This window comes from Podarcis bocagei (genome assembly GCF_964188305.1).
Source record: "Podarcis bocagei genome assembly, chromosome: 6".
Taxonomy (NCBI): Eukaryota; Metazoa; Chordata; class Lepidosauria; order Squamata; family Lacertidae; genus Podarcis; species Podarcis bocagei.
The window spans coordinates 23,824,472-23,848,567 of record NC_138130.1 but is presented as its reverse complement, the minus strand read 5'-3'; the positions used below and the strand labels follow the sequence as shown (position 1 = coordinate 23,848,567).

At 43.3% G+C, this 24,096-nt stretch overlaps 1 protein-coding gene across 3 annotated transcripts in view; it reads right to left on the bottom strand.

Annotated features, from left to right (window-relative positions):
- TPP2 (tripeptidyl peptidase 2) overlaps window positions 1–21,134 on the bottom strand; it is a 42,306-nt gene extending 21,172 nt beyond the window's left edge. The window contains exons 1-14 of one of the 3 annotated variants that reach the window (XM_081198258.1): window positions 20,832–21,134; window positions 16,545–16,673; window positions 13,681–13,776; window positions 12,634–12,738; window positions 11,561–11,685; window positions 10,108–10,271; window positions 9,276–9,430; window positions 8,295–8,371; window positions 4,872–4,999; window positions 4,631–4,730; window positions 3,163–3,311; window positions 2,887–3,002; window positions 500–668; window positions 146–303 (exon numbers count right to left, since the gene is read on the bottom strand). In XM_081198258.1, coding sequence (XP_081054384.1) covers window positions 146–303; window positions 500–668; window positions 2,887–3,002; window positions 3,163–3,311; window positions 4,631–4,730; window positions 4,872–4,999; window positions 8,295–8,371; window positions 9,276–9,430; window positions 10,108–10,271; window positions 11,561–11,685; window positions 12,634–12,738; window positions 13,681–13,776; window positions 16,545–16,673; window positions 20,832–20,996 — 1,836 coding nt within the window. In that variant the 5' untranslated portion in view covers window positions 20,997–21,134. The remainder of the gene's footprint in view (window positions 1–145; window positions 304–499; window positions 669–2,886; window positions 3,003–3,162; window positions 3,312–4,630; window positions 4,731–4,871; window positions 5,000–8,294; window positions 8,372–9,275; window positions 9,431–10,107; window positions 10,272–11,560; window positions 11,686–12,633; window positions 12,739–13,680; window positions 13,777–16,544; window positions 16,674–20,831) is intronic. The other 2 variants (XM_081198256.1, XM_081198257.1) reach the window with 2 other exon arrangements.
- Window positions 21,135–24,096: the final 2,962 nt, after the last annotated feature.

Below are 24,096 nucleotides of genomic sequence, written 5' to 3'. Positions count from 1 at the left end.
AACACGGCCCAAAAAACCCCAAACCCACCAACCAACAGAGCAGGAAGTTAACTTTACATTTGTATTAAATTGTATTCATTGGATGTAAATTCATTCATTTTTTTGAAAACTAATAAAATATAGTTTGCAAAAAAAGAGACAATACCTCTGTATAGTGAACTCCTTCTCGCAGGCCACGCGGATCCACGCGAATGTTAATATGTCTACATTGGTTCATGAGCTCCAGATGAGTAGGGCACTGAACCCAGGATGCGTTTGAAGTTAAAGCTAAATGAAGCTGGAGAGATATCCTGTCAGCGTTGTCTGGAAGAAGAATGTGCAAAAGTTAAGGATTTTACTCCATCCATCTGAAGCTGTTTTAATTAGGAAGAAATTATAAAGACAAGGGATTTTTAAATTAAAAAGTTTTCTTGTGATTTTATGGCAAACTTAAACATAAGCCCGTACTTTCCCCTTTGTTCAGCCGTGAAAATATTTAATATCGCTGCACCTTTCCTACCTGTGTTTTCAGGGAAGAAGGGCTCTATGCCAACACCATGGTCAGAAGGCACAGCTACCTGGGCAGGATCTCTGAGGTAGATTCCACGGTTGTTGCCAACAGTAATGGTGAAGCCTATGTTGTCAGCAAATGTTGAGTTCTGGATGAGGTAGTCATAGGCTTTATCAACCTATTGAGAGAGGGGCGGGGAGGGAAATCAAAAGGGAATTTGCTGAAAATGTGGAAGCCCATGGAAATCATCATTTTAAAAAAAATTATGACTTTCATGCCATGTCGGCTTAAAAGTGGTAATTCAGCGCCCTTCGTAGCGTTTCCACGGGACAAGGCTCTTTCCAGCTTGGCAGGAAAGCACGAAACGTCTTCAAAATGTGCCCCACAGCCTTTCTAAAGAAGAAAAAGAGCCCAACAGTTCAAAGGCAAGGGGAAATGTTTTCAGTAAGTCAACTTCCCTGGGAGAGGCCCTTGCCAAGAGAGACCCAGCAGCGAGAACACCTGGACAGCTCATTTCACCCAATTAGAAAAGGGATGAAGATACAGTGGTACCTCGGGTTAAGTACTTAATTCGTTCCAGAGGTCCATTCTTAACCTGAAACTGTTCTTAACCTGAAGCACCACTTTAGCTAATGGGGCCTCCTGCTGCTGCCGCCGCACTGCCGGAGCACAATTTCTGTTCTCATCCTGAAGCAAAGTTCTTAACCTGAAGCACTATTTCTGGGTTAGTGGAGTCTGTAACCTGAAGCGTATGTAACCTGAAGTGCATGTAACCTGAGGTACCACTATATTCCCTTTTAGGAGGACCTTCTCAGCTAAGCTGGCACTGTAGAGGATGTTTGTACTTTATTGTGTGATCACTTTCTATCTCTTCCAAATCTGGTTGGATTTCAAATTATCATATTTTAAATAGTGTTTCTGTGGGTATTCAGCAGCATGCTCTTTCAAAAGCAGGATATAAGGATAAGCAGTAACACCATATGCCAAACTGTGTGAGAAACACAGAAAAACTTCCACAACACAGGGTCTTTGCTAAGCCTGTGTTCAATGGGATTTACTCCCACTAAATGTGCATAGGATTGCAATCAACTAACTGGTAGCAAAAGAACAATGAAAAGAGCAACGAATAAAACAGGTTACAGTGGTACCCCACAAGACGAACGCCTCGGAAGACGAAAAACTCGTTAGACGAAGGAGTTTTTCGTTTTCTTAGCTGCTTCGCAAGACGCATTTCCCTATGGGCTTGCTTCGCAAAACGAAGCTTGCCCCGCAAGCTCCGGGGATAGCACTTCCCTTCTCTCCCCGGACCCCTTTTGAACCAAGGGGCGGCAACGGGGAGAAGAGATCTTCTCCCCTCCGCCCCTTGCTTCAAAAGAGGGGACAGAGGGGAAGGCGCGTGCACCTTCCCCTCTCTCCCCGGACCCCTTTTGAACCAAGGGGCGGCAACGGGGAGAAGCGATTCTGCCCGCTGCCCCTTCCCTTGCTTTAAAACAGGTTCGGGGACAGAGGGGAAGGCGTGTGGCGCTTCCCCTCTGCCCCCGGATGGTCTCCATAGGAACGCATTGATTGATTTTCAATGCATTCCTATGGGAAACCGTGCTTCACAAGACGAAAAACTCTAAAGAAGAAAAAACTTGCAGAACGAATTAATTTTGTCTTGCGAGGCACCACTGTATGAAGAAATAAAAGAAGCCACTTAAACAGCTCAGGACCGCAATACCTCAAGGACGGTCTCTTCCCATATGAACCTATCCGGCCCCTGGGATCCTCCTCAAGATGTTCAGAAGGTTGCAACACTGAATGGGCCTTCTCTGCAGTGGCTCCCTGTCTGTGGAATGTTTTCCCCAGGTAAGCTCACATGGCGTCTTCATTATACACCTTTAGGCGCCAGGCAAAAACGTTCCTTTTTAACCAGGCCTTTGGTTGATCCAATTTACATCCTATGCCGTTTTAAAATATGTTTTTTTGTGGGGGGGGTATTGGGTTGTTGTTTTCATTTTATTATGTATTTTGTGGTTTTAGATCTTCATTTTATTCCGTGAACTGCTCTTAGACCTGGGGGTATAAATTCAATAAATAAAATAAAAAATGTGTATCAGGCATCGCCTCTTGCCTCAAGCATTGTTTTCAAGCATTTGTTTTAGCACTTAGTTTGCAGCTTCAGTATTGTCTGGTAAGCCATTAGGTTTGAATGAGAGCCAACTGAAAACAAGGAAGAAATATAGGAAGTAGTACAGGAAAATTTTTATGCTAAACCTAAAATACTGGAGTGGAAGACCAGGGATACATTTGTTGATCAACAAATAGATTTGTTCTTCAGCTGACCTAAAAGACTGATGAGACAGTATTGATGACTACAACAGGATATGTTTATTTGCGCTCCAGCTTGTAATTACCTGAATAACACCATGTCCTTGGGCAAACACCTGTATGTTTTCCACCTTCACCGCAGTATTTTCCAGCGCTCTCCTGACCGAATGAACAGTGTAGCGCACATCATTAGCTTTAAGTCCTGTAACAGAGAAAAGGGGTGGGGAATTCATTGACAGCAATAAGAGAAACGCTCCTCACAAGTGAATCTTCATTATCATATGAATTTCTTGCACATTATGAAACACTCTTTTGCTTTAACCAAAATGAACCTTGCTTTAAACAGTGGGGTTCCACATTACCTGATAGTACCAAGGCAATGCCACCACATGCGTTTGGTGAAGACATTGATGTGCCATTCATGAGCTGTGTCCCTCGTAATGTCCAGTTAGGGACAGAGGCAATAGCGCCTCCAGGTGCGCTGATGCTTACTCCCAGTGCTCCATCGGTACTGAAATTAATAGAAAATAGAGCAAAAATATAGTTAATACACTAACAACCCACCTGTTACTTCATAAGCCAGGCTTCCTCAGCCTCGGCCCTCCAGATGTTTTTGGCCTACAACTCCCATGATCCCTAGCTAACAGGACCAGTGGTCAGGGATGATGGGAACTGTAGTCTCAAAACATCTGGAGGGCCGAGTTTGAGGAAGCCTGTCATAAGCTGTTCAATTATTCCTCTTTTAGAGTCATACACAGACGAACCATGCAAAATCCCCTTCTGACTCCCGTAAGAGAATCCTAAATACATGAATGCTAATCCATCAACATGCTGCATTAATATAGATGACAGCCTACCAAGCAGTGGCTTACCGTGGTGTGCATACAATCACTTGATACTGACCATCTATATTGTCCAGCAATGGGGGGAAATGGTCACCTATCTCCTCTCTCTTGATTTTTTTAATTCAGTTTTTTAATCCACTTACAGAAGGATATGTACACCTGGCAACACACACTTCATCTGAGCATATGGAGCTACTTCTGGTTTACATACATAGTCCAAATGTCCACTGACTGGCAAGAGCATACAAAGCTGAGATTTTTCCTAGCCACTGTTTATTGGGAACCTTTAACTGGAGATTGAAGCCAGAACCTTATGCTACTCAGCTACGGATGCTCACTACTTGACAGGATGAAACAACTACTTTGCCCAGTTGTAAGCTTTTAATGTTTGATGTTTTGTTTTGTCCCTTTGTATTTTGTTGGAAGCTGCCCAGAGTGGCTAGGGCAACCCAGTCTGATGGGTGGCATACAAGAAATATATTTTATTATTATTATTTATTATACTAAGTTACCACTTGCTAAATGGTTGCCTGCATCTACTCACTAACTGAAACCCTTTATCTCCTCATCCCACTCCTGTCTCTTCTGGAATAATGTCTTTTCTCAAACACTTCTCTAATAAAATCAATTAGGATTTGATTCTTTCTTACTTACTAGGCCTTTGGCAAAGTATCGGAAATTTGAAAAAAAAGAAAAAGGCCTGATCTTGTAACTGATAGATAAATTACACAAGGTTTCTTGGGCTGTGTTGCTTATTCTGCTCATGACCACCCTGCAGCATTTGATATTTCAAAGCTCAGTATCTATTTTTCACTACGATAAGCAGGAAGCTGCAAAACTATCTCAGGAGTCATTCCTATTACATCAGTATAGGGCCCAGAGATCAGCGAGGTTTTTTAAAACCACATTTTCCCTTTACTTTCAGGCAGATTTTGTCAAATAATGCGACGCCTCATATGAGCTCATGAATCTATATATCCCTTACCTAGGACCTCGAGATGACCAAGTGTACTGATTTGCAGGAAGTTTCTCTCGCAAGGAATACTCAGCAACCATCATATCAGGTGATACGTAAGCACCAACACCTGGAATGTTATTTGGAAGATGAAGGGGTTGAGAATACAAGGTCTTATCACCAAACCTATTCCCAGCCTCAATAAAATATTGGTTTCTTTCCATTCTCAGAATTGTTATGTAATTAGAAATATAGTAATAAAAATACTTGCCAATCACACTAGATGTAGTTCCACCTGGGCAACCAACTGTTGAAAGGCACGGACCATTGTTCCCAGCGCTTGAAACATAGATTACATTGTGTTTCCATACAGCTTCATTTATAATTTCACATATTCTCCTAGAAGAGTTGCAAGAAAGAAAGGAAAAAGGTTGAGCAGGTGCCCTTTTTGCTTGTCTTCTTCTCCTGTGAAAAATGCTCATAGGCAGAGCTGGACAGTTTTCATTGAATAGATTCCTATTTATTTAAAAACATTCCTATACTGCTTTATGATAAATGGAACCGCCAAGCGATTTACTCTCCAACTTCTCACAGCGCCAAAAGAAAGTAACAAACAAAGAACCTATCCTCATGATGCTGACACAAAAATTCTGCACATATGTGAAGCAAAGAATGGAAAAATCATTTTTCTTCCCCCCCATCTCTCCCCGATTCATTCCATCCCATGTCTATGACAGCAGCGTCTCACACTGAATGAATGTAAATGACCTCTAGAACGATCTCTATCAACTGAGAACAGAGACGTTGTATGTGCCCTTGTTATCTATGAAACTCCTTCAGTAAAACCATTTAAAATGTCAACGAAAGATCTCTGCATGCTGCAGCCTAAAGCCTTTTACTATTTGCAACATACTGCCCACTTCTTGGCAGTGGATGCCACTTATGCAGCTCTGTGGCATCACTGTATGGATGCAGAAAGGCCAGGGCTTCCAACAGAAAGAGGGCCGTTTCAAGAAAAGCAGTAACGGATGAGCACCCTGCCTTATTAATCTAAAGCATTTGGGAATGTAGTCAAACAGACTGCTCCTCAGGTTGTCCGGAAAAAAACACACAAAGGTGCCTCCCATCCCAAAAAGCCTTGATTAGAGTGTGGGAGTTGATCCAAAACTAAAGCTGTGGATCACTTGGCAAAAAAATGTTATAATGTCAAATTCTGTATTAGTGCGCGCTTTTCACTGGGTGTCACTTCTGCGCAAAAAAATATTTTAAAAACCCTCCAAGTCACAGGGCAACTGTGTCCTCCTTCGACAGCCCCATGGGCAGACTCTTCAGACCTACTTTTGTTTTTCTACTAGAACTCCCAAGATCTACCAGCCAGAGCTTGAAATACATGCACTTCGAATTAAGGAACAGGGTGCCTCTGAGCACTTGTTGAGCCTAGCAATTTCTAATTTAGGTGGAAAAATTGCCTGGTGGTTGCTATTCTTAAAAAAGAAAAGAGGAACCAGAAGCATTTGCCAATTTACTGCACGTCAGCCAGAGAGCAATCAACCAGTAATTCCCAATCTACGTTCTGCCCATTCCTGCTGCAAGCAACAGCCCTTCCACATACTGCCCTGCATGACCGCAATAACCCAAGGCCCTCAGTTCCCCGCTCCCCGGGTATCTGTAGGGGGCCAACATATCTGACTGGAAAATCTAGTACACTGTCTTCACCTGATAACTTCCTGTAGTGCCTGCCTCCCTCCCTTAAAAATTATGAGCTAGCACACTGTTTCCCAAACTTGAGTCTCCAGCTGTTGTTGGACTACAACCGCCATCATCCTTGACCACTGATCCTGCTAGCTAGGGATGATGGGAGTTGTAGTCCCATGAGAGGAGTGAGCCAGCAGTAAATCACTCTTAGCAAGTTGGAGTTAACTCTTTCTTGGCAAAAAGAGGATCTGCACAGGAGTGTCAGGCCTAATGAGCACAGCAACTCATCTCTGGCAAGTCTTGCCCCCATGAAGCAGTTGCCGGGACTGAAGGTCCCCACCTACCCACAGCTGCCTAAGTCCCCTCCCCTCCAGGGCTTTCCCCAAGCCATGTGAGACTGTGCCTGTGCGAAGCCAACTTTTCCTCTGCCCTTTTCATGCCTCTCCTGGTTCTGGGAGACCAGTGGGGAAAGGAGCTTGTTGAAGGAGGGAGAGACATTTCTGTTTCTTCACTAGCCAGACTCCTCTCTGCCTCTTGGCCTCTCTCCTGTCCTACTTCAGCTTCTGCCTGATTCTGGACTTCTCTCTGCCACAGACTCCCCCCACTCACCAAACCCTGTTACTTCTCCAGCTTCCGACATCTCCTCCCAGTCTTTTCCTGGTCCCCCCTTTGACCACTCATCATTGTCCCACGGCTACTCCCCAGGCCCTCAGCCTTCTTCCCTTGGGGCTTCCCCAGCTGGTTCTTCCCACCATTCCTCTGTGTCCAACCAGTCTGTAACATGGGAACCCAAGTTGGAGAAGCACTAAGTTGGCAACTTAGATTTATTTATTTTTTATTTATTGAATTTTTATTCCTCCTAAGGAGTCCAAGGCAGCAAACACCTCTATGATAAAAAAATACAAAATAAAAGATAAATGTATATATTAACTGTTAAAAGATAAAGGTAAAGGGAGCCCTGACCATTAGGTCCAGTCTTGACCGACTCTGGGGTTGCGGTGCTCATCTTGCTTTACTGGCCGAGGGAGCCGGCGTACAGCTTCCGGGTCATGTGGCCAGCATGACTAAGCCACTTCTGGTGAACCAGAGCAGCGCATGGAAACGCTGTTTACCTTCCCACCGGAGCGGTACCCATTTATCTACTTCCACTTTTGACTGCTAGGTTGGCAGGAGCAAGGACTGAAAAACGGGAGCTCACCCCGCCACGGGGATTTGAACCGCCGACCTTCTGATTGGCAAGCCTTAGGGCTCTGTGGTTTAACCCACAGTGCCACCCGCGTTCCTATATTAACTGTTAAAAATACCTAAAAACAATTCAATATAACATGTAAAACAGACGGGGGAAATAGATAGTGTCCAAATCACATGTCTGAATAGGCCCACTGAAACAGAATAGCTCTCAGCAAGTATTTAAAAGAGGACACTGTCTTCCAAGGCAGAAGTGCTGCCACATTAAATAAATGACTCCTGGGTCCTGCTGGCTACCCCCACCTTGCCCCCATTACTCTGTTTCCTTCATGTTACACACACCGCTTTGCAGTGGCTGCATCTTCAATGAGCCTCCACCTCTTCCCAGCTCCTAGGCCAGGGCTCAGCAAACTTTTTCAGCAGGGGGCCAGTTTACTGTCCCTCAGACCTTGTGGGGGGCCGGACTATATTTTGGAGGGAGGAAATGAACGAATTCCTATGCCCCACAAATAACCCAGAGATGCATTTTAAATAAAAGCACACATTCTGCTCATGTAAAAACATGCTGATTCCCGGACTGTCCGCAGGCCGGATTTAGAAGGCAATTGGGCTGGATCCGGCCCCCTAGTTTGCCCACCCATGTCCTAGGCTTTGAAAGCGGAATCGGCCAGTGATCTGGGGCACAACAAGACTCCCTTGAACCACGTGCAAATCAAGAGACACTCCAGTAGATGAAAGCTGAAAACTAGGATACTGGAGCTGGCTACCCACAACCCACAAAGTAAGGGTCATAAAAACGTAGTCTACTCACCCAGCATTTGGCCAGTGAGTTGCCTCTCCGTAGCTGTAGTTGACAAGGTCACACTTATATTTTATTATTTCTATCGTCTGTTGAAGTTAAGAGAATTGCAATGCTTAAACTACAATGCATACTGTCTGCTTGCATGATATTGCTAACTGGCATTTTTACTAGGATAGCATACAACTTTTAAGAAGCAGATCCCTGTTTAGGGACGTTTTTAATGGGCAGGGTATAAATCATCATCATCAGCAGCAGCAGCAGCTGGTATTACCCCCTTGATGATCCCATGGTGTGGGGACCCAAGCAAGGGTCTTTTTCATGGCGGGTCTGCCTTCTTACTAAGGTGTGTCTGACACAGCATCTTTAAAGTTTTTGGTAGGTGGTTATGACACAGCTCTTTCAGCAGATGGCAGGAAGAGGAGACCTGATTAGATGAACGACTCCTCCTCGGTCAATGTGCAGGGTCATATTTTTCCACTAAGCTACTCCAGCAGCCTTTCGACCGAAGAATGGGGCGAAAATGCTTAATATAAATAGTGTGTGCGTGTGATCCTCAGGCAGCTTGTCTGAGGAGGATTTAATTGACGCAGCTGGCTATCTCTTGTTTAAATTAAAATGTGTGTGACCTTTCACTCTTTGCCACTAGTGACCGCTCAGAATTATTTTTAGCCGATTGCTATGTACACTCATGCTAATCGCTTGGCAGTGGTACTCTGAAAGCAAGTGTGCACTTCTTCATTTCCAAAGAACTACTGTTCCATTGAAGTAAAGGGGAATTTCATGGACAACTGGAACAAAATTTAATGAACAAACTTCTACCTCCCCTCCAAAAACACATTGACACATGACATGTACTAGTGTTGTCTGAGATAGCTGAGGTTTGAGTCCCACACTGGGCAAGATTCCTGCACGGCAGGGAATTGGCCTAGATGATCCTTGTCAATCCTATGATTCTATAGTCTTCCATGTAGCAACTCTGCCAATACTTACAGCTCTGATAAGGCCAGTGCCAGTTTCCATGGTGCTTAATCTCGTATCACCAATCTTAATTGCGAGAATTTGTGCACCAGGGGCCACCCCGTTACGATCTGGTTCATCTGGAAAATACCCAGCAGCTATGCTAGCAACATGTGTCCCATGTGCTCCTGAAAGAATAAAGACAATGCACATCAAAAGAGCGGAACCACTTTTTTCATACAAGTTTGGGTATACAGCTTTCCTTACCACCACTTACAAAGCAATCCTGACAAAGCCCTTTCAATATGATCTTTGATATAACATTTAGCATAACAGCTGCACTGGGAAAAGCATTCCTGATAGCTGTTCTGCAAACGGGCTCCAAAGGTGGCAATAAAGGAATGTTCATCTTTCATAGACTACTTTGGTTCATGTGTGCAGCTATATAAATGCTCATGATTATTCATTCATGCATTCATTTATTTTGAATTTATATACTGCCCTATACCCAGAGGTCTCAGGGCGGTTCACAGAAAATCATGAATATGTAGTTCCATGTGTTAAGGGATGGTTGTGAAGGTTGTTCATGCAATGTGGCAAACTGCAACCACATCGGTGGAGCTCTTCACTCAGGTATTGCATTGGAGTGATTAAAATATGCTCAGACTTTTTGCAGATCTGCCTGTGAGCACGTCTTACCACTTATGGATTGACCTTTGAAACTGAGTGTTAACACAACGGCTCCTCCCTTTTATCTTATCTAATTTATCTGAAACATTAGCCTTCCAAACAGAGCAAACTATACATTTAGAAAAGGAAGAAAATGAAGGACACTGAAGAATTGTTTCTGGATGATTAAGCTTACCTCCACTGGTAACAATCGAGAGCAAGTTCCCTTCATCATAGATATTGACAGAGTAATTCAACATCTCCGACGTGCCAAACGATCCAAATTCTTGACCTTCCTTGTAGTTGCGTAAAACTGTGCAGTTAGAAAAGTCACCAGTTTCACTTGAATCTATACAAGCTCTAGAGAAAAGAACATATACACACCTTGCAAGTTAACAGTTTTCTTTTCTTGTATTGAACTATCCAAAAAGGGTAATTAATCCTGCCATTCCAATACATGCAATGGTTCCCAAGTTTATGAACCTGATTCCACAAATGAAAGAGTTCATCAGTTTAGGGCTTCCTGATCAGCCACACTGCCTGCACCAAAACACACTACTGTATTTTCTGGCATATAAGACTACTTTTTAACCCAGGAAAATCTTCTCAAATCGGGGGTCGTCTTATACGCCGGCTACAGCAGCAGCTCCTGCAGCAACTCCCCACGAAAGGATAAAACAACAGCAAATTAAATCAGAGGACACCAAGCTCTCTAGATGAAGCAGAAATATGCTTGAAAATTGGCTCCAGAAGCCGCCGGCCACTGGGAAGTGGAGCTGATTTCCATGCCGGACTAGAGACTGGTTTTTTAATTTGTATTTGGTGTGCATTGGAAAGGGGTAGTCTTATACGGCAAGTATATCCCAAACTCTATATTTTAACTGGAAAAGTTGGGGGTCGTCTTATACGCCCAGTCGTCTTATATGCCGGAAAATAAGGTATTTAGGTTTTTTGTGCCTCACCAGTTGTACAGCAGCTCTAGGCAGGACTGAAGAGCAAGTTCCCAAACTGCTTTATTTGTGAAAATAATCATTGGTAACGCACAGGCCCCTAGTAAACATCCAACGTACCCCCTGTCACTTGGTAGCCGCCGTTCCAGCTGTGTACCTCAATGGAAGAGATGAGGGTGGCTCACTTCATCCCCTCTGCTAAAAGATCAGCAACATCAGGCACCTCCTACGTGGAACTATTTTCACTCCAGCTGATTAACCTTAAAAACTGGCACCCAAGTAAGTGGTAGCAGTCCTGGGCAGGGTGGCATTTGGCCCAGTTAGTGGTCAGGCTTCAAAGAAGGGGTGACTAACCTGTGGCCCTCCTGATGTCATTAAGACTATACCATCCCCCACCACTGACTGAGCTGTTGGCAACTGTAGTCCAGTAACACCTCGAGGGCTACAGGTTCTTCACCCCTGCTTCAAAGCTACTTTCACTTGTTTGCCCTAAATCTTCTAGCATTCAGTTTCACTGGACGGCTTTGAGTTCTGGTGTAATGAGAAAGGAAGAAAACACTTCTCTCTGTCCAAACGCCGTAAACTTTCCTTATTGGAGGGTGTCTCCATTAATCGTTTTGGTTGCCCTCAGCTTCAAAATATCAGAAAAGGTGAGCATAGTTAGGGACAATATGTTTTTTAAGGGCATAAAAAAATTACCTCCAAGTTTCACCATCATGCCACACCAAGCAGTCATATACAGGGCCAGGATCACTGTATTTTTTCTCAAAAGAATTCAGCAACTCCACTTGACTCTGAAGCTCTTCCTTCATCAGTTTGCTTTCCTGAAAGATGAGAATTTGTCATAAAGTATGCTAACGCAATGATGCCCAGATTCAGCTGTGCCATGTGCGTATCACTCGCTTCAGTGGGAGCTGAGGGCATAAATTACAAATGAAGATGCAGCCTGTTCATACCGAATGAGATCTTCACTCCAGTGTGCAACCAGTTATTTTCTGCAACCAGTTATATCTGAACAGATTGCTTACATACAGTTAGACCCAAATCACAGCTACATAAGCATATGCCATGTGCAACGGAGCATCATAGCCCAAGACAGAATGCAAAACCTCATCCGCACAACACAGTGCAGATGAAGCCTGCAGAGAAAGGTGGAAGTTAGGTAAAGGGACCCCTGACCATTAGGTCCAGTCGTGACCGACTCTGGGATTGCAGCGCTCATCTCGCTTTATTGGCCGAGGGAGCCGGCGTACAGCTTCTGGGTCATGTGGCCAGCATGACTAAGCCGCTTCTGGCGAACCAGAGCAGTGCACAGAAACTCCGTTTACCTTCCCGCCGAAGCAGTACCTATTTATCTACTTGCACTTTGATGTGCTTTCGAACTACTAGGTTGGCAGGAGCAGGGACTGAGCAATGGGAGCTCACCCCGTCACGGGGATTCAAACCGCTGACCTTCTGATTGGCAAGTCCTAGGCTCTGTGGTTTAACCCACAGCGCCACCCACATCCCTGCGTGTACCTGCGTGTATATTATTACAAAATGGATCACAGGGTCTTATGCAAGGGTGGCTGGACACAAACAGAATGGACTTCCACCCATGAAGCAAGACACCCTTTCTTCCTCCCTCTTCAAATTCCAAAATATGTTCTAGAAGCTTGAGGGGGATCCTCCCTTTGTGTGACGTTCTGTTGTGTGAGTGGAAATCTGCTTGAGCAACAACGGATGTCACACAGAACAATGTTTCTTAGGGGGGTTCGTTCTAAAATAGTAACCTGTGATGGAGAGCTGTGAGCTGCTTCAAACTCATCTTGTTTCCTGCAAGCTTCCGCGAGCACCAATCTGTGAACAGGATCCCAAAGCTTTTCCTTGCGTTCTTTCTGAAAGAGATGATATACTGAATTTTAACACTGACATCTTTTTACACTCAAATGAAAGAAAGGGTTTGTGCCAAAATGGCTGGCTTGCATGCCATGTTAAATCACATAGGGAAAGAACAAAACACACTTTGCGGGTTTAAACACTGGCCAACCAGGAAGGAATAGGGGAAATCACAAGCACAGAAGGGCAGGAGGGAGCTTGAGAGTCTAACAGAGCAATTCTAACTCTGGGTAGGAAATATCAGGGAAGGACACAGCAGTACATGCCCACTACTCATGCCTATTGGAGAAAAAGGGGGAGAGGCAAAACCACTCTTCCCTAGTTTGGGCTAGCAGGGCAAAGTGATGGCAATAAGGTCAACTAAAGATCCATTAAAACCCAGGCCAGCTCAGCTACTTCCCCAGAATGATCTGTTTTGGGACTTTCTGCAGGCTACCGCCAGTGGGAATCTATCAAAAGGTAGAGACCAGGAGAGTTGTTTTGGGAGAGTTAGAGGGAGTCTGTTGCCCTATGAAACCATCACCCAGCAAATTGGGGCTTTGGATTGTAACCTAAGGCTTATTCCACTGTTTTCAGGGTTTTAAATTTGTTTTAATGCTATTTTTAAATTTTACATAACTTTAATAAATTTGTTTTATTCCATCCTACTTCATTTTATTTGAATATTTGCTAAAAGAGTAACAATTCCCCCCCCCCTTTTAAAATGGGAATGTTGTGATCTGCCAGAGAAATTCAGCATTTTATGTTTATGTTTCAGGCCAAACATAATTTCTATCATGCGCTACTTTTGTACTATGAAACTTTTGTTCTACAATGTTTGGGTGTGTAGATACAAACAAACAAATCTAATGCACTGTTGCTACTTTTGCAGCATAATTTGGTGTAAAAAGAGAGCCTGTGTACAAATTAAAGACTTTAAAAATGAAGATGCAAAGAATTACCTGTATTCTTTCCTTGAGAGCTTTAGGGTAGAAGTCATAACCATTTTTTAAGCCAATGTGATATGTTCCTGAAGGATTTACCCAGTCTGTTGGGATCTGAAAAGGGTAGAATTTAGGAATCTACATATTTTGTCCATTCTATCCACCTCAGTGATCATGCACAAAATATATACAATAAGAATGGTGAAGTGCTGAAACCTGTTCACAGCCAAATCCTATGCATATGCCTATATACTGTACATCCCACTAAGTCTAATGCGTTCAATTGGTCTTACCCCTGGGATGCATGCAAAGGACTTAAGAAATAAGATTAGTATTGTGCAACAAAATTCAAAGAATATTAATTAACGCCCAGCCTATTCTCAGTTCTTTCACAATCAAATTTATATTCTCTGTTATACAGCTACAGGAATGCTTGTCTCTTTTATAGGTACATTTCTTTGGTCGCCCTGTATGACCGCTGCCAGATTACTACAACATGTTATACGTGGGGCTGCCTCAGATGATAGTTTGGAAACTTCAGCTGGTGCGGAATTAGGAGATCAGGTTGCTCACCAGTGAAAGACGGTTTGAGCATATAATGCCAATCCTGCCCCCAGTGCACTGGCTGCCAATCAGTTTCTGGATCCAGTTCAAAGTGCTGGTTTTGCTCTATAAAGTCTGAAATGGCTCAATACCTTAAGGATGACCTCTCTCAATATGAACCTACCTGGACTCTGTGATCATCATCTGAGGCCCTTCTTTGGGTGCCTCCTCCAGATGAGGTTGGGACGAGGGCAACATGAGAATGGGCCTTTTCTGCAGTGGCTCCCTATTTGTGGAATGCTCTCCCCAGTGAGGCCTGCCTGGCATCTTCGTTATGTAGCTTTAGGCACCAGGCAAAAACATTCCTTTTCTTGCAGGCCATTGGCTAATTAAACAACCTATGGCCTTTTAAACTGGGGGGGGGGGGTAGTTTTTGTTTGTTACCATGGTATTTGCCCCGTTTCTATATTGTAAACCATTCGGTGATCCTCAGATGAGGGGTGGTATAGAATTTTAATAAATAATAAAAATAATGATGTTATAAAAATGCATTAAGTATATGACTGAAGCTGTAGATTTTGGGCTGCATCAAACTAAGTTATACTCAAACCCACTGAAATTAATGGACCTAAGTTAGTCATGTCCTCTACCTTCAATGGGTCTACTCTGGGTAGGACTGATACGGGTTGTTAATTCATAAGGTGATATCTAATTGTGTCACCCAGCCGACAGCAAGGGTTCCATCACAAAATGGGGAGAGAAGCAATTTTCAACTATTTCCCCTTCCCCTCTGTAGTCTTCCCAATCTGCTGCAGGATGTGTAGCCTTCCCCAGCAGACTGGGAGGCAAGGGAAATCACTTAAAATTAACCCCACCCTATTCTCCTGTTGGAAGCCTTTTCATCAGCTGAGTGACACCACTGGCTTCAATCAATTGACCTTCCAAGTAAACATGCATAGCATCAGGTTGCAAAACTTGACAATGCCACCAGAGAATTCTCATCATCATCATCAACCTTTTATTCGACCGTCAGTCAGAAAAAAGTACAATTGTCAATACACAGTTAAAACATCCAAGAAGATTTTTGAGCTTAGCCAACACTAAAATGGGCTAAACAGATAGCCCCATAGCCAGAGAAATCTAAAGCGCATGACTACAGAGCACCCTTGAGTGTTACTGGCAAATATGAGGATATTCTCTTCATCTTAAGAGTTTACTACTCTGGTGTCAGTCAAACAAGGCCTTTGAAGACTCTAGGCCTCAACATAACAGCAAATTACCCAATAGGCTGACCTTTTACTATGGAAGACAGTAAAGATGGGATGCAATGAATAAATAAATAAATAAATAAATAAATAAATAAATATGAGAAAGAGAACAATCCACAAAGCCTTAGCTTTGCAGTTTCTTGTGTCAAAGGGGGAAGCTGCTCTTTTAAAAAGTAGCTTGTTTCTCTGGCAGTGGGAACAGTTCAGTGAAAACAGCAAGCAATATCTCAATGTACAAGGGTTCACTCCTGCCAGTCCATTCTCTGGACTGCAACCACAGGACTGCATTGAATAAACAAGTAAATCACCAGGGCCAAGCTATCAGGGTTTGTAAAATCTTGAAGTGGGGATTTAGAACAGCTACAATGTCTTAATCTGGCTCCCATGTAGACTCTGAAATCTTTTCACAAGCCTCCGTATAAATATCAAGTATCAACTTGTGTGTGCCGCATTCTGAGTGAGCCAATCTCTACGTATGCTGTTAATTTTCGGGAATTATTATAAACAGAAAAGTTCCATGGGCAGTTTACAACAGAATACAAAAACATATGCAGCATACAAAACCAACAGAATTTAAAAGGCAAACAGTCCGGCTTGAGTCTAGATTCAATTAAGAAACGATTTGAAAAGAAAAGCTTTCAGCTGCTAGTTGAAAGCCAGTAAGGAGACAAACAAGCACCCTAGGCAGGCTTGTTTCCCAACTGGTGGACTGTCACCGTGATGACCGATGACCACCTACTAAGAGGGGCAGCTGTAAAGCAAATTCTCTGGATGATTTCAGTGTACACTATAGAAGGCATTCCTTCAGACAGACAAGAACTAGGCCTTGAATTCCCCCAATGCAATTTTTATAAATACGGTACTTAAGTACAATTAAATGTTAGGAGCGCAACTAGGACTTTCAAAGTGTTTTGAGATTACTGATCGTCCTGCTGTATATACAGCTGGAGAGTACTTTGCCTGTGGTTCAAATCTGTAATCTCCTGTCATATTTAAACAGAGTATCTTGGAATTTTCAACCGAAGGATGACCCAGAAGAGGCCACCAACTTTAATTCAAAATAACCTTTACCTTCAGAGTTCTTCCTGAAAGACCAATGATTTCTCCATCTTTTGGTTCTACAACAGTTGAAGTGTTTACATCACCACTGCCTGTTGTATCTATTATGTCAATTATCTTAGGTTTCCCATCAGTTGTAGTCTGAAAATAATAATAATAAAAAATTAGGAGATACAAATAATTGCACTATAAATGCTCCATAGACACAGGAACTCTTGAAAAAAATGTATGTCCTACGCAGTGCAGGACATCCTCTGCTTGGTGTGGAACAAACTGTTTCCTAAAGCAAAGTTATCTGCATTATTTTTTTAAAAATATATTATATTGTGAGCTGTGGCAGGATAGAATAACGCCGTTCAAACAGTACAAATTTGATTTAAAAGAGCACAAACACAGTATGATAAACACATATTCAATAATGTGTTTTTCCAGATAACTGCAGCAAAATAAGAGTAATAGCTTCAACTTAATTAGTGTGAAGATTAAAAACAGGCAAAGGGAACAATCCCAAGCTCCCAAGAGGGCAACTGAGGGGATGCTGATCACTGTGTCTACCCTGCTGTTTCCCCAACGTATCCCCACAAAACCAAACAAAAAATACGTCATCCCTGGAGATGGTGCAGCTATTTTCCCTCCTACTGTTGTCAACAGGAGGGAAAGTTTTCAATGGCTCAATGAGGGGCAGAGAGAAGGAAAATCTCCCCTGCACAACCAACCTTATGGCAGCTAGGGCTTTGGAAGAGGTTGTTTCTCTGCCACAGAAACTGCTCTGCGGGCTAACAGAAAGCCTGCTCCTTTTTATATAAAAAGGAGGCCATTCAAATGAAGGTAACATGAATGGATGATTGTCACAGATGGAACTCTTAAGAGGGCCTTCGGTGATGACCTCAGGAAGGAGACAAGGTCATATAATAGATTAAAATAGTATAAATGTATGGCCAAAAAATATTCAGAGATGACACCCATAAAGTATTTATCCCTGGAATACCAATTAGGAACACTAAGATTGTCCAGTCGCACATCCATCTCAAAAATGTTTCTTTTTTAAAAAGAGAGAGAGAGAGAGAGAGAGAGAGAGAGAGAGAGAGAGAGAGAGAGAGAGATGGTTAGAGATAAGGATAAGGAGTGTGGGATGCAATAGGAAGTGATACAACACAGGGAGAAGCAGACAAACAGGATACTGTCACAAACAACAGCTGTATGGAAGGACATGTGGGTGGATGTGACAAGACAGGGGCAGATCTTAACAGGAAATGATAAGATCACAAGGCAAAATACATTGCAGGAGCAAACATATAATTGCCCTATTTCAGAAGGACAGGAAATAATTCAGCCTTCGTGCCAAACCTCTCAGAGTCTGCAACTGAAGAAGCCAAAGATCAAGAACCCAGCTATCAAAATTCTAGCAATGTTCCGGCCTGGATGGAAGACGGGCCACATCTCTCCATATGATACTACCTGGACCCTGTGATCATCTCCCCAGGGAGGTTCGGCTGGCACCTTCATTATACACCTTTAAACGCCAGGCAAAAATGTTTCTTTTCAATCAGGCCTTTTGGATGATTAACATCCTACACCCTTTTAAATGTGTTTGTGGGAAAGGGTGGGGGCCATTGGTGTGTGTGTTAGTTCATTTTTATTATGTGTTTTGTGCTTTTATCTTGCATTTTAATCTTGTAAACTGCTCTGAGATCAATGAAGGGCAGTATACAAATTAAATAAATAAATAGACAAATAAATAACGGAAAGCAGCTGGAATCCCATAAGTTTTAGTTCTGAGGATGGCAACTGTTGTGCTTTTACTTCATGTTTCAATCCGCCAGGAAGCTGTTTTTCAACAAAGTTTCTACTGAGTGTTTCTAGACTAAGGAATGCAAACATGCAAGACTACCTTTCCCAATTAACTCAGATGCTTGATCTTATTCATGAACTGTGAGCAATTATAACACCCCAAACACAGCAACTATACTTTGAATAACTAGTTAACTGATGAAGAACAAGTTCTCCCAGAGGCAAAATTTAACAATACAATTACATTAAGCTTAATTCCCTCCCAACCTCCCTAGTCATTCACGTCATGCTTCATAGCATCTCCAGAAGATTACCAGAGCCTGTTTTCATCTCTCCAGTCTTGTGAGAAAAGCCAACCCAGTCAATTTAATCAGAAGCCATTTTAGTTTCATTAACTTTATGACAGGTCCAACTCTTGTCAAAAATGTGCATCCTTACAAACAGTGTCAAAATGTTTTACCATTTAAGGAGGATAGAATTACTACTTACTAGAGAAAGGGATATTATCTCTAGTGAAGTGAAGTACCTACACTTACTTATAGAACAAAAGCCTTAGGGAGAATGTTGACTGTTATGCATTCAATACATGCTGGACAAGAAACATGCCTATCAGTGCTATTTGCTTCAAAAAAAATTATACCTGGATCTTGGGGGGAAAGACCAACCAAAGAACTTGATGTAAATTTATATGCTTGCTAGAAGGCTTACTTTTAAGCAGACTGGCTACATTTCTACTTGCAGTACTACTGTAAGAGACAATAGCCATAATTATGCACACAGTTAGCCACACTTAAATCAATAAGATTTAATTGTGCTTAAAATGGGGCAGCAGTGTGCCACTAGCTTTAATTTGATTTGAGAAGGGTAATAAACATTTAGCATGTGATGCACCCACACTTCAAACAAAATTAATGGCCTCCTTCCTCCTCCTGTCCATTAAAAATCAAGGTACTCCCTTGTGATTCAAATCTGATTATCAAAAAACTTGCTAGGTAAATATAATCAAAGTCAATAAACCTAAGCCAAATGCCTAGTATGGCATAACTGGTTTGCTTTTTTCCACCGCGAACAATTTATCACAGCAACCTACCATTAACCTACCAGCAACCTATCATTAACACGTATGGACAAATAATAAGTGTTACTTTTATTATTCCAACATGTACCGGTAATTGCTTTAAACCATAAATCAGAAACCTGTGGCTCTCCAGTTCTTGTTGGACTCAATTCCCATCAGTCCTAGTCAGTGTGACCAACCGTCAGTAATGATGTGAGTTTGAAGGACCACATACCGTAAGTTGCTTAAACCATCTCTAGTTTAAACACTGCACATGAGGCAAGTGCTTCTGAAATGTAACTCCTCTGACCTTTCGTAAATCTGTTCTACCTTGAATTTAACTATACTTAGGTGGCTTTCCTTGACCAATCGCAGTCAGAACTTGAAGAGGGCCATTCCTTCATTACATTTTGTACAACGCTATCTTAATAAAATCTCTCCTTTCTATAATGAACTGCCACAATTCTGTATGAATAAGTTGCAGTGTGTTCTGAAGATTAGTAGTATTATTTAACCAAAAACAACAAAACCTGTAAGTAAGCAGAGACATGTGACAGCATCAATCGATGCATAATTTGGAACAAAGGCCCAGAGACAAAAGCATCGGAAAGAAGAACTAACATCTTTCAGCTTGGACATTTTCAATGCACCACAAGTTTCAATGTCATCTTCTGTACAACGCAAAAACAAGGATGCTCTCCTACAATATAAGACTACACACATAGGCTGTCTTGTCAAGCCTGGTCCATAACCGCCTTGCCATCGTTTTTTTTAACACACTCGCCCGCTTCAACTAATGCTTTCTATGCACAAAAACTGCTCTCCCTTTATCTTTGCCCTTTAAAAGGATTCCCTGCGAACATGTGCAAGCTACTCGAACACAACAAGTCTGCCAAGCTTTAAAAATAATTGCCACGAGCTTATGAGCAGCTGCAAGCCGTAGTGGTTATACGTGCACTTCGCGGAGACAGCGTGCCTCTGAATACAGCAAGATAAGGCTCTATTTTCCCACCGCCAACCTGCTTCCCATAAGCATGTGGCTGGCCAGGGTGGGAAAAAGCATTTGCCCCAGCAGGACTCCTCTCATACCCTTTAAGGCTTTCTAGAGATGAATACACCTACTATTCTGTCACTTAAGTCTCATTAATTTTATAATGAAATGATTTTATTATTTTACTGTTGTTAGCCGCTCTGAGCCCGGCTTCTGCTGGAGAGGGCGGGATATAAATAAAATTTCATTATTATTATTTTTATGGGTGATTAAAAAATAATAATACCTACTTCCCAATATTTTCTGCTTTTCCCTCCACTGCTATCCAAATCCCCACAACAGGAGTGGCTCAATCTCCTCTTCCCAAATCTCTCCCCCACCCCCCATCCCCCAAGGAAGAGATGGGGGTCCCTTCTCTCACCGCTAGGCAACACTACCCACCCCGCCCGTGCTGCCTTACCTGCATGCCTGGCGCTCCGGGGTCCACGCCCGTGTCTAGGACGGCCAGGAGCACTCCCCGCCCGTCATACTCCGGGTACCGGGACAGGAAGGAGGCAGCGCCGGTCTCTTTCTTGGGAAGAAGCCCTTGGAAAGGGTACTGCTCCTCACCGGCCACCGCCGCCATGTTGGATGAGCAGCGAGAGAAAGCGAGAGACAGAGAAGGCGAGAGGAGAGTGACCGGGCACGCACGCGACGCCGGCGCCGGACCGGGTGACGTCACTGACTCGACGCGAGCCGGGCGTGAGGCTTCTCTTCGCGTCAGGCGCATGCGCAATGCCCCCCACTCAGGCCAATGAAAGCGCAGCTATCAGGTGCTACATGCGCCCCGCAAAGGCTTATGTAGATTTCCGAGCCGGGGCGGGGCGGTAGCTGCGAGCCGGCGCGCAGCCACTCAAGTTGCAGCGCGAGGAGAACCCGCGGAGCCGATTGGTCCTCGCGCCGCGCCAATAGGGGAGGGAGAACCCGGCTCTTGATAAAGGAGGCGAACAGCGCCCGCCCTTGCCGCCTTTAGCCCTTTTATTGGCTCTGGCGTTTTATGTTGAAATTGGTTTTTAAACGCAGGAAACATGCAGCCCTAAAGCCCCCACCCTTCCCGGAAAAGCATTAAAATCGCAGGAAAACGTTGCGCCGAAGTTGTAGCGCTGCGTCCAGTGAGACAATGCAATAAAGGGAATATTACAGCTACCTCTTTGAAGGCGTCGGCATTTCTTTTTCTTTCTTTATTTTTTCCAGCTAAAGCTTTTGACCTTTTTAGACCTTTTTTACCCACCTGAAAGAGCTATCCGTCCAAACTTTTCGTTTGCCACTACCTGGTTATCTGCAGATGCTCCAAAGAATCTCAAAATGAGCCACACTGGTGTGGCAGGAAGATTCAAGGACAATCAAAGAAACATTTAAACATTTCAGTGTATAGTAGTACTAAGTATAGCATAGCATAGTATAGTATAGAAATTATTATATATAGAATACACACACACACACGGGGAAGCCCAGCCAGATGGCCGGGGTTTAATTAATAAATTATTATTATTATTATTACTTCTTTATATAAAATTGACATATATACATACAAACCTATACACATACAGTGGTACCTCGGGTTAAGAACTTAATTCGTTCTGGAGGTCTGTTCTTAACCTGAAACTGTTCTTAACCTGAAGCACCACTTGATTTCTGTTCTCATCCTGAAGCAAAGTTCTTAACCCGAGGTACTATTTCTGGGTTAGCGGAGTCTGTAACCTGAAGCGTCTGTAACCCGAGGTACCACTATACAGTGCTATTTCTCTAGAGAAAGGTTCCAGAACTCACCATGAACACCCCCTTGTTCTTGTATAATGGCAATGGCGCCCACCTGAGAGATACTAGAACTGAGTTCTGGCAAGTTCAGGCTGAAAAAATGCTGCGCACTTAGGGTTTCTGACGGCATCTTCTATTTTCTTCTTCATGCTTCTCCCAGCAAGTTGTGGCTGAAATAAGGCGCGCGCTCTCTCTCTATCCAGAAACAGTATCTACGCCTCTCTTCAAGAGTGTTGGCTATTCTACAGTTCTCCACAACAAAGGATCAGAAATGAGAAAGGCTTCTTTGCGTTGATGAAATGAGAGTATGTTTGTCTCAAATTAGACCAAATATGGATGAGATACCTGGCAAATGCAAGCTCACACCCTTTGTTGAGTTTACAAACAAGAAAAGAACAGACTTCATACTAAGCTTTCTATTTATTCTGGAGTTCTTGAGGAAGCAACCACAATTACAGTAGTAGTATAACAGAGAATGTTACAACGTATCATTGTGCTAATGACTGCCAGCGTAAATACCCGTTGGCATAATCTATTTGCGTTTATTAAACAGCATGCAAACTTAAACACTTTTTAATACAATATGCCTGGGCGGAAAGCAAGCTCAAGCTGGTTTGCTAGGTAAAGCATTTTGGAAGTCATGTTAATTTTAAAGTAGATTGTATAAAATTAAACACATGGGCTTTTATCTAAAGCAGTCTTGCATGAGCAGAAAGCACTTCTACACCTACAAGGTGAATTCCCTATTTTCACAATTCCCTGTATTTGCTACATAGCCTGCACTGCATCCTGTGTTGTTATGGAAGCACCCAAAATCCTCAGAAGCAGCTTTTTGAGGTGCAGTGAGCATTAGTGTAAAGTGAGCCTGTGTTACTTGAGTGAAATGCTTTCTGCTTGTGCATCAAAACCTTTGGATCCATATGAGCCAGTAGTTTTACAGGTCTTCGTAAGAATGGCTAAGCCTGTTAAATGCTTGGTGCATTTTTAAAATTTGAATGCATGCATTTGTTTACATATTTACCTTGCCTACTAACAGAAATCCTGTCTGCTTACAATATATCTGAAGCAGCATACAATAATCAGGATAAGAGTTCCTCACTCAGGCTGCTGATCAACGTGACTTGTGATTTGAGAGGCACAGAGGAGCAAAGATGTTTACAGAGAGCCAGTGTGGTGTAGTGGTTAAGAGCGGTAGACTCATAATCTGGGAAACCGGGTTCGCATCTCCGCTCCTCCACATGCAGCTGCTGGGTGACCTTGGGCTAGTCACACCAGTGGCGTAGCGTGGGGGGGGGGGCCGGCTGCACTGGGCGCAACATCTGGGGGTTAGGGTTAGGGGGCGCAAATCCATGGGTTAGGGGGCGCAAATCCATGGGTTAGGGGGCGCAAATTACTTGCCTTGCCCCGGGTGCTGACAACCCACGCTACGCCACTGAGTCACACTTCTCTGAAGTCTCTCAGCCCCACTCACCTCATAGAGTGTTTGTTGTGGGGAGGAAGGGAAAGGAGAAAGTTAGCCGCTTTGAGACTCTTTCAGGTAGTGATAAAGTGGGATATCAAATCCAAACTCTTCTTCTTCTAGTTCAGGGGTGGGGAACCTCTGGCCCACAGACCACATTTGGCTCTGCATTTTCCCCAAACCACACCCATCCCTTATCAGGTGCAGGGCAGACAGAGACAGCATTATTTGTGCAGAACTAGTGCACAGAAAGTAGGTAGTTTTTCCAGCCCTATGCTTGGTCCTTGGGAAGCACCAAGCTCAGGGTTTCTAAAGCGCTTTGTGCTGTACTTCCAAACACTCAACATGGAATAATAGAAGTGTAGCATTGGAAAGGACCCCGAGGATCATCTAGTCCAACCTCCTGCAATGCAGAAATATGCAGCTGTCCTATATGGGGATTGAACTTGCCACTTAAAACTAAAGCATC